Source organism: Staurois parvus, unplaced genomic scaffold (assembly GCF_062004578.1).
Source record: "Staurois parvus isolate SC_StPar_1 unplaced genomic scaffold, SC_StPar_1.0 ptg000607l, whole genome shotgun sequence".
Classification (NCBI taxonomy): domain Eukaryota; kingdom Metazoa; phylum Chordata; class Amphibia; order Anura; family Ranidae; genus Staurois; species Staurois parvus.
Genome location: NW_028318403.1, coordinates 2,259,833 through 2,277,660, shown reverse-complemented (window position 1 = coordinate 2,277,660; position 17,828 = coordinate 2,259,833). Strand labels below are relative to the sequence as shown.

At 43.5% G+C, this 17,828-nt stretch overlaps 1 protein-coding gene across 1 annotated transcript in view; it reads right to left on the bottom strand.

Annotated features, from left to right (window-relative positions):
- The window catches only part of LOC149449704 (cytochrome P450 2J6-like), a 61,130-nt gene extending 47,667 nt beyond the window's left edge, over positions 1–13,463 (bottom strand). The window contains exon 1 of the mRNA XM_089692865.1: positions 13,250–13,463. Within this exon, the coding sequence (XP_089548991.1) occupies positions 13,250–13,330 (81 nt within the window). The 5' untranslated portion in view covers positions 13,331–13,463. The remainder of the gene's footprint in view (positions 1–13,249) is intronic.
- Between the last annotated feature and the right edge of the window lie 4,365 nt (positions 13,464–17,828).

Here is a 17,828-nt window from a genome sequence, read left to right as displayed (position 1 = left end):
TACCTCAAATCACAATGCAACCCTTCTAGTTGATAATATATGTTCACTGTTTATGGATCAGTTCTCGGTAGAACCGATCCAAGTGGGGGAATATGCAGTGTATTGTGTGTAATATATGTATGTAAATATATATATATATATATATATATATATATATATATATATTGAAACGCACACTGTTCATTTTTCATCAAAAGAACTCATTGCTATGTTAATTTTATGCAAGGTCACCCTGGTATTTGGGGAATAGCCTGTTTATCTAATTAGACTTTTCAAAGAGTACATTGTTTACATGTTTAAGGATGATAAAGAATGTGATTTGACCATACAAGAAGTATTTAGATTGTAAGCTCCAAGGAGCAGGGCCCTCCTAACCCTCTTGTATTGAACTGTATTGTTGCTGTATTGTCTCCCTTTATTTTGTAAAGTGCTGAGCAAACTGTTGGCGCTATATAAATCCTTTATAATAATAAATAATAATATTTATTGATGGTAATTAGACTTGAGGGGGTATTCATGGGAAATAGTGAAAGGGTGACTTGTGTACCTGGTAAACACTATCGTGACCTTAATTTTTATCTACAGTAATGGCAAGTGAAGTCTTTTCATGTCATATCAAAAGTGTTTTGTCAGCCAATCAGAATCCCCTCCAGAAAACAGTATATCAAGGGAAGCTTTTATGGCTGGTAGTGGAGCTTCTTCCTTTCATTAATATGGAGGCACAGGTATAGATCATAACTCGCATTACTGCATGCATGGAAGCTACCTAGGTGCATATTATAGATTGGACATATGCTGGACGGTGTAGTATCTCCATGTTTGATATGAAGTATCTTAAATGGGACTCTGAGGGCTGTTGTTTGTTGTAATATTTACAAGTATCCAGCATTGGATTTTTGTAATCTGTTACAAATATCTTTATCCGAATAAATGGATCTCTCTGGAAAGGATCTGTTGGACTAGTTGCTGTGGGAAAATACATTTATAAATACACTCGGCATCCGTCCATATTGAGATAAGACAACAGATTTGTCTTATGGACTGTTTCTGTGTGGTCCTCCACATTAATATAAGACAACACACGTGTAATGTGTTACACCTGTGAGCTGTGGCGGTTTGGGGTCTTCGGAGGCATTAAAACTTTCATTAACAGTTCATAGTAAGGACCCATCTAAAGTATGATGTCCTCTGTTGGATCCCAGTTCATTGTGTGTTATCTGGGAGGTGGTAACATGGACTTATCTGCAGAGTGGTGGATTTGTTCCCACCAGTGTAATGCGGCTGGGGATAGTTAAGTAACAATGCAGATACAATGTGATTTTGGTTATTTGATGCCTCCTAAGATTGGCAACCTTTTTACGTCATAGTTAGTCGATTATTATTGTTTCTGTTTTAAGGAATGTTATTTTGGTATGCTTGTCAATAAATGGCCAATATGGCCAATTTTCTCCATGTTGGTGTCGGGCTCTTTATTTGAGTAAAGTAAGTTGTGGAATGTGCCATAGGCACTTTGGTGGTATGCAATGGTGTACATCTGTTGCACCCTAGTCAAGATAGGCCCGGAGCAAAAAAATAAAAAATGAGTGTAGGGCTACATGACTAAGGGGACAGGGGGAACATGATATATTAAATAAGTTAGTGTTAATATAGAAAGGATGGGTACTTACCTGATTGGCTAGATTGCAGCACATGGGTGGGCTGAAAGCTGGAGTAGATGGGATGGGATTTGGAAGGTGGCAAAGCAGTCAGAGCCATCAGACGAGGATTCTTCCCACCCTCCCGCCCTGTTTGGATATGTTTTGTGTTGGTTTAAGGTATTTGCAGTTTGGGGTCTTCGGAGGCGTTAAAACTTTCAGTTACAGTTCATAGTGGGGACCCATCTAAGGTATGGCATCCTCTGTTGGATCCCAGTTCATTGTGTGTTATATGGGAGGTGGTAACATGGACTTATCTACGGAGTGATGGATTTGTCCCCGTCGGTGTAGGGCGGCTGGGGATAGTTAACTAGCAATGCAAATACAATCTGATTTTGGTTAATATGATGCTTCCTAAGATCGGAAACCTTTTTACGTCATGGTTAATTGATTATTGTTTCTGTTTTAAGGAATGTTATTTTGGTATGTTTGTTAATAAATGGCCAATATGGCCAATTTTCTCCATGTTGGTGTCAAGCTCCTCATTTGAGTAAAGTAAGTTGTGGAATATGCCATAGGCACTTTAGTGGTATGGACTGGTATACATCTGTTGTACTCTAGTCATGCTTTAAATAGAACCGGCTCCACAGCAGCAGATCCCTGAACCTAGTAGCCAATGTCACCAGCGGGCAAAAAAATTAAAATTCATCAATGGTGAAGTACGCCCAAAAACTTCTCTTTTATTTAAAAAGTAATAACATTCATGTACAGTATAGGTTCAATTAGAATATAAAATGCTTACATAAGAGCAATGTGGCAAGCTTATGGCTGCGGCATATAAAACGTTTGACCAGCATCCGCACATATAAGCCACAGATGTCACTGCTGTCCTAATTACCACAAATATCACAATATAAAGACAATGGACGTCTTTGAGATCTCCTCTCTGTGTACTGGGTTCCTTTGATTATTTGGTGCCATAGCTGTCATATGGACTTATACATACAGTCATCAGCAGGCCCAGACTGGGACAAAATATAGGCCAGGGCATTTTAGACTGAGCAGCCCCAAGCCCTGGGGCCCTTTTCTTGGAAGCAGTGGAGGAACGCCAGGGTCCGGTCACAAGTGCGACCTTTGCAACCCTGGCAGTTCCGCCACTGGTGTCAGTAGTTTTTATTGTTATTAATTTTTACCATTTTTATTTTATTTATTTCTTTTTTTGCCAATTTGATTTTTTTTTTACAACTTTTTTTAGGACCCCCGTTGAGGGGCTTTGGTGAGATATTGGGGGTCTAAACAGGGAAAGGAGATTAAGGACACAATCCTCCATCTCCATCTCTGCAGCCTCAGCAGCACAGCATGAATGGACAGGAATATCCCATTCATTCATAAGGAAGTGTAGTAAACACAGTTTAGTATCATTGACTGACTTCCCATTCAGACAAGGAAGGGGCCTTTAAATTACATGTTTTCCAGCCACTTTCCCACTCTCTATCCTGACAAATCCCCCACAGCAGCCGATGGGAGAGGGGAACCCCACCAGCGCTGTGGGGGAAGAGGGGGGCGGCTGACAGGGTTAGTGTGCAGGTGGATAGGAGGGGCGGCAGGGCAGAATATAGAGGAACTGTTCTGTCCATTTCTCTCCTGCAGCCACTGAATGCCTGCAGGAGGGAGAGAAGAAGAAGCAGGCAAATGAATCGAGTACCCTATGGCTAGTCCAGGCATGGTCACCAGTACTGGAAAGACCCACTATAATTGCTTCATCATCCACCCAAAATCATGTGTTACCTAATAAGGAGGGTTTTGTACTGATGTGATGAAACACATAGGAAACTTTACCGTACATGACATTTCCTCTACTTACACACTTTTAGGATTGTTCACATTCTGGCAATTGACTTTTGACATCCATTGAGCTGTATATCTCACATGAAAATTCAAGGGCTCCACTAACATGAGTAATGTGTCATGTGCTGCTTCTGGTACATATCCTGGTAGTAAGTCTGTTTTATCAATCATTCTCAAAAACCTAAAAGACATGCAATAAGGGAAATGTTTTCACAACTACAAATTTACATAGGAAGATATAATTATATACCTAAAAGCTGCGCTATACCCAGAATGTAGATAAACTATACATAATGCTGAAGCTTAAGGAAAGATTGCTTTAGGTGTATTTCTACTTTTGCAGTCAAATTTGAGAAATCCCCACTATATGATTGTTAGATGTTTGCCTAAAAAAAATGTTTCTTGCCTTTTTAGATATTTCTCAACAGGCCTGGATCTAGGGGGGTGCTGGGGTGGACTGTGCCTCCCAAGATTTTAGTCCACTTATCCATGAGGGACAATTGATTTAAGGGGGACTCTGATTGGGACATTTGATGAAAGGGGGAGGGGGGTCTGATGGGGACATGTGATGTAAGGGCAGGGGCGGACTGACCATTTGGAAACTCGGGTCAGTAGGGGGCCCCATGAGATGCCCCTGGTACCTTTTTCATAGGCTTTTTTGAGTTTGGGCAAGGACACAGGGGCCTCATGATCCCCTATTGCCCGGGGACCCCATGAGTTGTCAGTCCGCCCCTGTGTAGGGGGCACTCTGATGAGGCCAGTTGATGTAAGGAGGTACTCTGATGCAGAGAGTTGAGGCAAGGGGGCACTCTGATGGGGCCGCCTGATGCAAGGGGCACTTTGGTGGGGACACCTGATGTTAAGAAGGACTCTGATGAGGACCCCTGATGTAAGGGAGTACTCTAATAGGGACAGTTGATATAAGGAGGCAAAGGTTCTGTTTAATCATCCTAATGTAATGACAGCCCAATACATAGATGCATTCCGTGTTCACTCCTGCACCGCCCCCACACTACAATCAGGTGTTATTTTTGGGTTGTTACTTGTGGTAAAGAAGAGTGCTGAGTGAATGGGGAATACTGGTTCCCTGTATATCTGTGACACTGTTGACAATATGCCTCCTGACCAAGGCTTTTTTTCTTAGAAAATAGGTGCAGGAACTTAACCACAACCCCTCAAACCCCCCACACCCTCCAAACCACATCAAGAAGTGTGTGTGGTCATCTTTCACTAACATTGGGAGGGTCTTAAAGGGGCATTAAATACCAGGAATGCATTATGTACACAGTGCAGAGTTCAAGAGGGTTACACACAGAGTGCAGAGTTCAGTGATGCACTATGTGCAGAGTTTTGGGGTGGGCTGCATACAGAGTGCAGAGTTCATGGGTGCACTATGTGCAGAATTGTGGGGTGGGCTGCATACAGAGTGCAGAGTTCAGGGCTGCACTATGTGCAGAATTTTGGGGAGGGGTGCACTACGCGCAGAATTTTGGGGTGGGCTGCATACAGAATGCAGAGTTCATGGGTGTGCTAGACACAGACACACATCAAGACCTAGTCCATCATCAGATCTGGCACCAGTTTACCAATAGTGGGGAAAATTGTGTAGAGTGACACTCATACAAGCGTTGTGATTGGCCTAATATTGCTACTAAAGATTAACTTTAGATTTTGGTGGTTTGTGCATGGAAAATAATACAGATGCTTGCATATGTTTTATCAATAGGAGGTTGCAGGTCCTCCTCTTTACACTTGCCTTTTACTGATTACTTTGTGGGATGAAATAAAATATTGCACAGTACGTATTTGTATTATTTTGTTAAACCAATACTTTGTATCTACATTGGTACATAATTAGGTTGAAAAAAGTTCAATAAAGGAAAACAAAAGAATAAATAGATCGAAAACATTCATATACAGAACCCTATACCCACACTTTGTCCAGAGGAAGGCATACCTCATGGTAACATCCTGATCCCCACCATAACCCTTACCAGCATCCTGATCACTGCCATACCTCATACCAGCATCCTGATCCCCACCATAACCCATACCAGTGTCCTGATCACTGCCATATGCCATACCTGCATCCTGATCCCCACCATAACCCATACCAGCATCCTGATCACTGCCATACCCCATACCAGCGTCCTGATCACTGCCATACCCCATACCAGCATCCTGATCACCGCCATACCTCATTCCAGCATCCTGATTGCCACCATACCCCATACCAGCATCCTGATCCCCACCATAACCCATACCAGTGTCCTGATCACTGCCATATGCCATACCTGCATCCTGATCCCCACCATAACCCATACCAGCATCCTGATCACTGCCATACCCCATACCAGCATCCTGATCACTGCCATACCCCATACCAGCATCCTGATCCCCACCATAACCCATACCAGCATCCTGATCCCCACCATAACCCTTACCAGCATCCTGATCACCGCTATACCTCATACCAGCATCCTGATCCCCACCATACCCCATACCAGCATCCTGATCACTTCCATACCCCATACCAGCGTCCTGATCACTGCCATATGCCATGCCAACGTCAGGCATTTTAAGGTCTCAACTGATCAATTTTCAAATATATATCACATAGTTTGTAGACTCTATATCTTTCACACAGACACTGTATAATATACACTATTTTGGGTTATTATTACCCGGTGGATATATGACTTACAAACTATGACACCTAAAGGATTAAATATTGAATTTGATATAAATTGCTTTATCAGTGATTTGTAATAATTAATGCAATATAGGTTTACATCACATTTGTACCTAGTGATGGGCATATAAATATGGATATGTAGGGGGTGACTCTTTCTAGGATTTTAACCATTAATATGGGTATATAGTAGATATAGTGCTATATAACTTGTCATCAGTGGGTTATAAATAGGATTTTTATAGAAAAAGATTTTAGAAGGAATTGTTGTATTCATAAAGATTCTTAATGAAGGCTGTATTTATATCTAATGAATAAAAACAAACAAGGGCACACTCTCATTGTGCATTACCGTGGTATAACACGTAATTTATTAAATAAAAAGGATGTATACTCACAAACCAACGTGATAATGAGCAGTATAGGTGATCCACAAAAACAGTCGTAATGCAAATGTGTCTAATGATGCGGATAAGCTGACGCGTTTCGGGAGTTAAACCCCCTTCCTCAGAGCTCTGACCAGACCACGGTAATGCATGATGAGAGTGCGCCCTTGTTTGTTTTTATTCATTAGTGGTCAGATTTCCCGATCTCAGAAGGGCAGCACCTCTTCGGTTGGCATTCTACAATTCCTTGGTTTGCATGAAGATTGGAGCGCTGGTTTCATTTGTTTTTATTTTGTATTTATATCTGAATATGGGCTGCATCCATATTGGTATGGTTTTGGGTATATTTTTTTTTATTAATACGCATATATATTTATCTACTATTATATTGATATATGAAGAATTCAAGTGCAATAATGTTTTCATTCCACAAGATGGCGATATTTATAGAGTATAGAGAGACTTGTCCATACTGTTTATAAAATGCTCAAAAAAATGAAAGGAACACTTTGAAAACACATCAGATCTCAATGGGGAAAAATATCATGCTGGATATCTATACTGATATGGACTGGGCAATGTGTTAGGAAGTGAAAAAATGATGCTGAAGGCTAGTCCATTTTGCTGAAATTTCATTGCAGCAACTCAAAATGGTACTCAGTAGTTTGTATGGCCCCCACGTGTTTGTATGCATGCCTGACAATGTCAGGGCATGCTCCTAATGAGACGACGGATGGTTTCCTGAGGTATTTCCTCCCAGATCTGGACCATGGCATCACTGAGCTCCTGGACAGTCTGAGGTGCATCCTGTCGGCATTGGATGGACCGAACCGTGATATCCCAGAGGTGTTCTATTGTATTGGATTTAGGTCAGGCGAGCATGGGGGCCATTCAATGGTATCAATTCCTTCATCCTCCAGGAACTGCCTGCATACTCTCGCCACATGAGGCCGGGCATTGTCGTGCAGGAGGAACCCAGGAACCACTGCACCTGCGTAGGGTCTGACAATGGGTCCAAGAATTTCATCCCGATACCTAATGGCAGTCAGGGTGCCATTGTCTAGCCTGTAGAGGTCTGTGCATCCTTCCATGTATATGCCTCCCCAAACCATCACTGACCCACCACCTAAACAGGCAGAATAACATTCTCCACGGCTCCAGGACTCTTTCATGTCTGTCACATGTGTTCAGGGTGAACCTGCTCTCATCTGTGAAAAGTACAGGTCACCAGTGGCATACCTCCTAATTCTGGTGTTCAATGGCAAATGCCAATTGAGCTCTATGGTGCTGGGCAGTGAGCACAGGACCCACTAGAGGACGTCAGGCCCTCAGGCCACCCTCATGAAGTCTGTTTCTGATTGTTTGGTCAGAGACATTCACACCAGTGGCCTGCTGATGGTCATTTTGTAGGGCTCTGGCAGTGCTCATCCTGTTCCTGTTTGAGCAGATACCGGTCCTGCTGAGGGGTTAAGGACCTTCTACGACCCTGTCCAGCTCTCCTAGCATAATCTGTCTCCTGGAATCTCCTCCATGCTCTTGAGATTGTGCTGGGAGACAGAGCAAAGCTTCTGGCAATAGAAAATAAGTATAACAGCCTCCGGTTTTCATAGGGATAGTAAACAGACATTGCTATATGTGGAGCAAATCAACCCCCGGCCACGTCCTACTGAGGAAGTCCTGTGACGTGACGACATGCGTCTAGTTGGAACTGGGAGTCAGAATTGCCAAAACCGGAAGTGACACAGGAGCCGCCACCCACAGCCCTTCAGGTCTGGCAGCGGCGCCACCAAAGCACCCCCCCATGTTGAGGGCATGTGGCCTGGTATTGTTCAGGAGGGGGGCGCTCGCTCGTCTCCCCCCTTTCCTGCCCTTCCGGGCTGCATGCTCGGATAAGGGTCTGGTATGGATCTTGGGGGGGGGGGGGGACCTCACACCATTTTTTTTTAATTTGGCGTGGGGGTTCCCCTCAAAACCCATACCAGACCTGAAGGGCTTGGTATGAATGGAGGGGGGACCCCACAACGTTGTTTTATTATTTTTTAAATAATTTTTAATGCCCTTTTTATGCAGCTGAGCTGCAATATGGAGGTGGGGTGTTGTGTTGGTGTGGCTTTGGCTTGAGTGTAGGTGGAGACACAAGGGGGCCCATTATCTCTTATTGCCCGGGGGCCCCATGAGTTGTCAGTTCGCCCCTGTATAGAGGGATACACTTTGTTCATATCTCATGTCTGAGGTTTACAACCACTTGAAAAGGTTTGTTCACCTTTACCGAAAAACTTCCTATGCAGATAAGGGGTGCCTCTGGATAAAAACAAACCGTGCAGATTGACTAAAGTTGAATAATGCCCTTGCTATAGGTGTAGGACATTCATATACCTCATGAAGGCTGACCTGAAAACTTCCAGGATGATGCTAGGACTTTGCTAAGTGAAGCCCAGCTATTGCTGTTCATCTTTACTATCATAGGAGTGAGATCTCAGTTCTGGTTCACCTACTACAAGGCACTCTGTGATTTGGCAGGAGAAGCGAAGGGGTGGGCACAGCAGCTGCATGTGACTCTGCAGTTGCTGGAGCTGAGACCAGAAGGTCCATTGTTGGAGCCTCAGAATTATAGCTATGCTCTGTGCACTCAGTAAAAATGTTAACTGTAAATTAAAAAGATAATTCAACAGTTTGGCCTGCACCTCGTTGAACATAACATCTAGCAATCCAACATATTTTACAAAGTAAATTTACTAATTTCCTAGAGTTCAGCTTTAAAGTGGTTGTAAACCTCAGACCTGAAATATGAACAAAGTATATCCCTCTATAGTGTGTACTTGTCTCAGTCCAGAGCACTAACTGTCATTGCTGTCTGGTGTCTTGTTCTTCTGCTATAAGCATGAGTCACTTCTAACAAGTTTTCCTGACACCAAGAGAAGAATGGTGACAAGGGAGGGACCTCCAACTCTGTTCTTTTAAACTGTGTGAAGGGGTGTCTGTCCCTTCCCTCCAATCAGCTCTCAGGGCTCTCCTCACTGATGTAACTTCAGATCCCAGCCCCCTGCTTGCAAAGCATGCAAGGAATCAAGGAAGTTGTGGAAAGAGATGCCCAGAAGACAGGCATAATTCACAACATGAAAGGAGATTCTTCAAATTACGATATTGGATTGTCAAAAATCACTATTGTTTGTATTGTTATCACAATGCCGATATTATAGAATAAAAGTGTTGTGATCATAGGATCTCCTTCAACAAAAAAAAATAATTAAACGGACAACTAAATATACAGCATGAAGGGTTAGCCATACAGTATATACAGTGGGGCAAAAAAGTATTTAGTCAGCCACCAATTGTGTAAGTTCTCCCACTTAAAAAGATGAGAGAGGCCTGTAATTGGCATCATAGGTAGACCTCAACTATGAGAGACAAAATGAGAAAAAAACCCAGACAATCACATTGGCTGATTTGGAATGAATTTATTTGCAAATTATGGTGGAAAATAAGTATTTGGTCACCTACAAACAAGCAAGATTTCTGGCTCTCACAGACCTGTACCTTCTTCTTTAAGAGGCTCCTCTGTCCTGCACTCATTACCTGTATCAATGGCACCTGTTTGAACTTGTTATCAGTATAAAAGACACCTGTCCACAACCTCAAACAGTCACACTCCAAACTCTACTATGGTGAAGACCAAAGAGCTGTCGGAGGACACCAGAAACAAAATTGTAGACCTGCACCAGGCTGGGAAGACTGAATCAGCAATAGGCAAGCAGCTTGGTGTGAACAAATCAACTGTGGGAGCAATAATTAGAAAATAGAAGACATACAAGACAACTGATAATCTCCCTCAAAGTGGGGCTCCACACAAGATCTCACCCCGTGGGGTCAAAATGATCACAAGAACAGTCCAGGACCACACGGGGGGACCTAATGAATGACCTGCAGAGAGCTGGGACAAACGTAACAAAGGCTACCATCAGTAGCACCCTGAAAACCCATCTCTTCAGGGAAGCCTACCCCACCCCCTGCTAACCTGCCGACCTCCTCCACTCTTCCTACCACTCCATCCCCCACAGCTATCTCCTCCTGTACCACTATCCCCTCCCTTCTAGATTGTAAGCTCGAAAGAGCAGGGCCCTCAATCCCCTCATGTTTTGCATTGTATTGGTATTGTTCTGTCACATGTTCTGTCCCCCTTTGTAATGTACAGTGCTGAGCGAACCATTGGCGCTTTATAAATACTGTATAATAATATAATAATAACACACTACGCCGCCAGGGACTCAGATTCTGCAGTGCCAGACGTGTCCCCCTGCTTAAGCCAGTACATGTCCGGGCCCATCTGAAGTTTGCTAGAGAGCATTTGGATGATCCAGAAGAGGATTGGGAGAATGTCATATGGTCAGATGAAACCAAAATAGAACTGTTTGGTAGAAACACAACTGGTCATGTTTCGAGGAGAGAGAATGCCGAGTTGCATCCAAAGAACACCATACCTACTGTGAAGCATGGGGGTGGCAACATCATGCTTTGGGGCTGTTTCTCCGCAAAGGGACCAGGATGACAGATCCATGTACAGGACAGAATGAATGGGGCCATGTATCCTGAGATTTTGAGTGCAAACCTCCTTCCATCAGCAAGGGCATTGAAGATGAAACGTGGCTGGGTCTTCCAACATGACAATGATCCCAAACATACCACCCGGGCAACGAAGGAGTGGCTTCGTAAGAAGCATTTCAAGGTCCTGGAGTGGCCTAGCCAGTCTCCAGATCTCAACCCCATCGAAAACCTTTGGAGGGAGTTGAAAGTCCGTGTTGGCCAGCGACAGCCCCAAAACATCACTGTTCTAGAGGAGATCTGCATGGAGGAATGGGCCAACATACCAGCAACAGTGTGTGCCAACCTTGTGAAGACTTACAGGAAACGTTTGACCTCTGTCATTGCCAACAAAGGATATATAACAAAGTATTGAGATGAACTTTTCATATTGACCAAATACTTATTTTCCACCATAATTTGCAAATAAATTAATTCCAAATCAGCCAGTGTGATTGTCTGGATTTTTTTTCTCATTTTGTCTCTCATAGTTGAGGTCTACCTATGATACCAATTACAGGCCTCTCTCATCTTTTTAAGTAGGAGAACTTGCACAATTGGTGGCTGACTAAATACTTTTTTGCCCCACTGTAAATAGATAATATAAGCGGACAACCAAATATAATCTTCTTAATGACATAATTCTGGAACATCTCCAATATACAATATATGTAACGTGTTTGACATAAATTCTAATGCCAGAATGAACTTCTAGATTCCACCCAAATCCGGAGTCTGCTGGACGTACTGTATATACTGTAGATACCTGAAACTAGAAAGACCTGTTTGTCAGACTACATTGTGGAACAGATTGAATTATGAAAAACATATCTATACATCACTTCATATGTACAAAATATACCACAAGGGCTGCATCTTTATCACCACAATACCTGGAAAAAACACAAATCTTAACACCTGAACCCAGTTTGTAAAATGGTACATAGAGTGTGATCGCAACTAATTCATGTATCTAGGTGAATTAAAGGGACACTAAATGGTATCCTTATTAATCCATACACATTCACTACTTAATGGTCCTGTAATCTTTTTTTGCAGTAAATTGTTTCTTTCTGTGTTTTCTGCCTCCCTGCAATATCCTCTGTGAGTAAACATGTGCAATTTGTTCTGTTACAGATCGATATCCGGACAAAATTTTCATTATTTGGAGATTCGGATGTATGACAATTTTTGTATTTCAGTGTTTTTATTGATTTATAAACAGTTTGAGACAGGAGCAAAAAACACACCCACGCAGGGGCTATCAATTGCACATAAAAAAAAATTAAAAAACAGTGCTCTAACACCAACAGAGCAAAAGGTGCGCCCACGCAGGGGCTATCAATAGCACATAAATGACAAAAACACTAGTATAACACTGACAGTAACTCAAACTAAAGGCAGCAATCCACTGCCACACCAAAAACAAACAGAAAAAAAAAAGAAAAGAGGAGTATAAAAGGAAAAAAATAACAAGACCAAGAGCAGGGGTCCGAGAACGCCAATACTGAACAACATCACAACCCCAGACCAGGGGCGGACTGACAACTCATGGGGCCCCCAGGCAATAGGGGATCATGGGGCCCCTGTGTCCTTGGCCAAACTCAAAAAAGCCTATGAAAAAGGTACCAGGGGCATTTCATGGGGCCCCCTACTGACCCCGGGCCCTCGGGCAGTGCCCGAGTTTTCAAATGGTCAGTCCGCCCCTGCTCCAGACTAGCCGGGGGGGGGAGCATGGGAAAGGCATATTGCAACCACGGCTCCCGTGTTTTCAAGAATTTCCGTTGGGAGTCGTTACAGATACTCGACATCTGTTCATTAAGCATCATAGTGGTCATATGGTCCCGCACCCCTGAAGACAAACGGGCTCTTCCATGCCTGAGCAATTGTTCTAGTGGCCGACAAAAACAAATAGGAAGCCATCTTCTGCTGGTGAGCCAAGTATCACAATTTTTGAATCACAATAGTGACAAATTTCAACAAATCCAAAATAAATTATAAGGAAATGAATTATCCGAATTTGAAAATGAATTATAAATCAAAATGAAAATATATTGCAATAAATACAGTGAGGTATAGAAGTTAAATTAGATGATGATTCTGTCACGTACCTGGTATTGAGCCTGACGTACAGAGGAAGGCCTCCCATACAGCTCCGGCTCCGGGGTCACTGATAGTGGGACAGTAACCATGAGAGTACGGGGAGGTATGAGTGCCGTGATCAGTCCGGTGGTCTGAGTGGGTAATAGCCGAGGTCTTGCTGGAAGGATGCCTAGAACAGGACAGTTGGCAGCGGGCAGATGTCTTGGCAGAGCTCACTGGCAGCAGGTTGATATCACAGCAGAGCAGACTGGTAGCAGACAGGCAGCAGGCAGATGTGTTAGACATGCAGGACTGCAGAGCTCTAACAAGCTGGAGGAGCAGGATTCAGGGTCAGACGAGCCGAGCTGGCAACAGACAGGCAGATCAGGCATAAACGGCAGATAGGAGGGAAGTCGGTCAGAGGCCAGTGTCAGTAACGGTGGAGGCAGATCAGGCATGGACAGTAGGCAGAGGCAGAATCTGGGGAACAAGTCGAGGTCAGGTCAGGTAGCAAACAAGTCAGAAGCAGGGGCGGACTGACAACTCATGGGGTCCCCGGGCAATAGGGGATCATGGGGCCCCTGTGTCCTCGCCCAAACTCAAAAAAGCCTATGAAAAAGGTACCAGGGGCATCTCATGGGGCCCCCTACTGACCCCGGGCCCTCGGGCAGTGCCCGAGTTTCCAAATGGTCAGTCCGCCCCTGGTCAGAAGCAAGCCTTGTCAAGATAAGAGGTAAGAGGTCAAACACAAGAATCAGGATATAAACACACAGAAGCTGCAGACCAAACAGCAATTAGCCAGTGCAGTTTAAATAGGCAGTTTGACGCCAGCCTTAATGACAGATGCACACCCGATTGCGCCGAGAAACTTCACCTGCACTTTGGGCAAACCTTTCTTGACAGATTCCTGCTTAGGCTGATTTATAGAATAGAAAAGAACAGAATAGAATAAAATAGAAAAAAATAGAATAGAACAGAATAAAATAGACCAGAATAGAATATAATAGAATAAATGGAACAGAATAGAATAACATAGACTAGAACAGAATAGAATAGAAAATAGTAGAATAGAAAAGAATATAATAGAATAAAGCAGAATAGAATAAAATATAAAATAATAGAATAGAAACAAATAGAAAAGATATACATTTGAATTTCTAATGTCAAAATTAGAATTTTGACATTTGAATTTTGAATTTCAAATTGGTTTGAAAATAATGAAAATATGAAGCAAATCTGAATATACAAAATGAATCTGTGAGTTCCCCAACCTATCCTTTTCCACCTCATTTCCATCTGTTTGGAACAAGCAGTGCACATTAGTTGCGGTCACGTGCACTGCTCTATGCACTATACAAATCCCATAGTCCATCTCAAGAGTGAGCAAGAGAAGGTGGCTACATTTTTACATACAGCGGGGCCATGGAGAATGAACAAAGCCACCAGTTCCAGAAGGCCCTTTTTTGAGTTAAAAATACATACCGTAGAAGAATAGTCAAACATTCCCATAGAGACACAGTGTCTGGTCATCTCCTGTACTGTGTCCGCAGTCTCTGGTCATCTCCTGTACTATGTCTGCAGTCTCTGGTCATCCCCTGTACTATATCCACAGTCTCTGACCGTCTCCTGTACTGTGTCCTCAGTCTCTGGTCATCCCTGTACTGTGTCCGCAGGCTCTGGTCATCTCCTGTACTGTGTCCTCAGTCTCTGGTCATCTCCTGTACTGTGTCCTCAGTCTCTGGTCATCTCCTGTACTATGTCCGCAGTCTCCGGTCATCCCCTGTACTATATCCACAGTCTCTGACCGTCTCCTGTACTGTGTCCTCAGTCTCTGGTCATCTCCTGTACTGTGTCCTCAGTCTCTGGTCATCCCTGTACTGTGTCCGCAGTCTCTGGTCATCTCCTGTACTGTGTCCTCAGTCTCTGGTCATCCCTGTACTGTGTCCGCAGTCTCTGGTCATCTCCTGTACTGTGTCCGCAGTCTCTGGTCATCTCCTGTACTATGTCCGCAGTCTCTGGTCATCTCCTGTACTATGTCTGCAGTCTCTGGTCATCTCCTGTACTGTGTCCGCAGTCTCTGGTCATCTCCTGTACTGTGTCCGCAGTCTCTGGTCATCTCCTGTACTGTGTCCGCAGTCTCTGGTCATCTCCTGTACTGTGTCCGCAGTCTCTGACCATCTCCTGTACTATGTCCGCAGTCTCTGGTCATCTCCTGTACTATGTCTGCAGTCTCTGGTCATCTCCTGTACTGTGTCCGCAGTCTCTGGTCATCTCCTGTACTGTGTCCGCAGTCTCTGGCCATCTCCTGTACTATGTCTGCAGTCTCTGGCCATCCCCTGTACTGTGTCCGCAGTCTCTGGTCATCTCCTGTACTGTGTCCGCAGTCTCTGGTCATCTCCTGTACTATGTCCGCAGTCTCTGGTCATCTCCTGTACTATGTCTGCAGTCTCTCGTCATCTCCTGTACTGCGTCCGCAGTCTCTGGTCATCTCCTGTACTGTGTCCGCAGTCTCTAGTCATCTCCTGTACTGTGTCCGCAGTCTCTGGCCATCTCCTGTACTATGTCTGCAGTCTCTGGCCATCCCCTGTACTGTGTCCGCAGTCTCTGGTCATCTCCTGTACTGTGTCCGCAGTCTCTGGTCATCTCCTGTACTGTGTCCGCAGTCTCTGGTCATTTCCTGTACTCTGTCCACAGTCTTTGGTCATCTCCTGTACTCTGTCCGCAGCCTCTGGTCATCTCCTGTACTGTGTCCGCAGTCTCTGGTCATCTCCTGTACTATGTCTGCAGTCTCTGGACATCTCCTGCACTATGTCTGCAGTCTCTGGTCATCTCCTGTACTATGTCCGCAGTCTCTGGCCATCTCCTGTACTATGTCCACAGTCTCTGGTCATCTCCTGTACTATGTCTGTAGTCTTGGTTCAGAATTTTTTTTTTCTTGTTTTCCTCCTCTAAAACCTAGGTGCGTCTTATGGAGCGAAAAATACGGTACTTTAATTTTTTGTTTTAAAGCAGAGTTTAGTTTTTTTTTTTATATCAACAATTTTTATTGATTTTCACAAATATATATATATACACAAAAAAAAAACATCACAGGATAGAGAAGGAGCACATCGATGGTGAGATCTGCATGGTTCCAAACATAATAATGTCATATAGTTACATTGAGGAGGCTATCAAAACTAAACGTCTGTAGAAAGGCGGGAGGAGGAGAAATTGTCCCATGGGTGCCACACTGCCTCGAACACAGCAGTCGAGCAGGCTTGTATAGCAGTCAGGTACTCTATCTGTCATATATCAGCAATAGTTTTAAACAGCATTGACATAGAAGATAGCCAACACATAGGAATGCTTCTTCTGGCCGCAGTCAGAATATGTGTGGAGAGTTTCCTGGCCATTCTAGGAAGACCTAGGAATGGCAGGCTCAGTAAAAAATACAGAGGCTCAAAAGGGAGAGAGGTCTGCAATAACAATTATAAAAAAGACAAAACCTCTTCCCAAAAAGGGACAATGGATCCACAAGTCCAAAAAATATGGAAGAGGGAGCCAATGTCTTTCCCACAACGCCAGCAAGCAGAAGAAGCATTCGGATTAAAGGCATGGACAACCTCGGGAGTTTTGTACCATAACATTAAAATTTTATATGTGTTTTCTTTATAAACCACACAGATGGAAGATTTAGACATGTTGTCCCTAATTTTCTTCCATTGTGTAAGGTCAATGTCACATTGCAAAAACTGGGACCACTTGCGCATGTAATGATGAGTGTCGTTAGCGAGGGGAGCGGCATCCATAAGAATTTTATATATATTAGAAACTATGCCCTTTTGATGTGGACCTTGTATACAGAGACGCTCAAAGGGGGTAGGATTCCCAAGAGTCAGCGTGGGGGATATAGCGGAGAGAAAGTGACGTATCTGGAGATATATATAAAAATGGCGGGAAGGCAGATCTTTTTTCTGGCGATATGAGAATGGTTGCAGCTTTCGAGTAACAGGATGTAGTAGGTGACGAAGTTGGAAAAGTCTGGTCGTGACCCAAGGGGACATTCGGGGCACCGCCAGACTATCTGGAAGGTTGGGGTTAAAAAGGATATTAATCAGTGGGGAGCAATCGGAGGCCAATGCAAACCTGGTTTTACATTTCCGCTGAATACTCATGGAGAAATGCATGGGGCCAGCAGTGTTTAGTTTCAATTTTCTACCTTGTCTTTGTTTTCAGAACAAATTGGGTTTTTATGTGGTGGCAATTGCTAATGAATATCTCCTGATTTTCTTTCATTAAAAAATGCAAAAAACTGGTCCAAAATAGTAAAAAAAAAATTTCTTTTTAATTTTAAATGTATTTTTCTTGCCATTATCACAAACTACCACCAAGAAAACCCTAATTTTCCTCAATCCTTATATGAATGAGGATATCACATACACTATATTGCTAAACATACTGGGACACCCCTCCAAATCATTGGATTCAGGTGTTCCAATCACCCCCATGGCCACAGGTGTATAAAATCAAGCACCTAGGCATGCAGACTGCTTGCATAGAGAGCTTCATGGAATGGGTTTCCATGGCCGAGCAGCTGCATCCAAGCCTTATATCACCAAGCGCAAT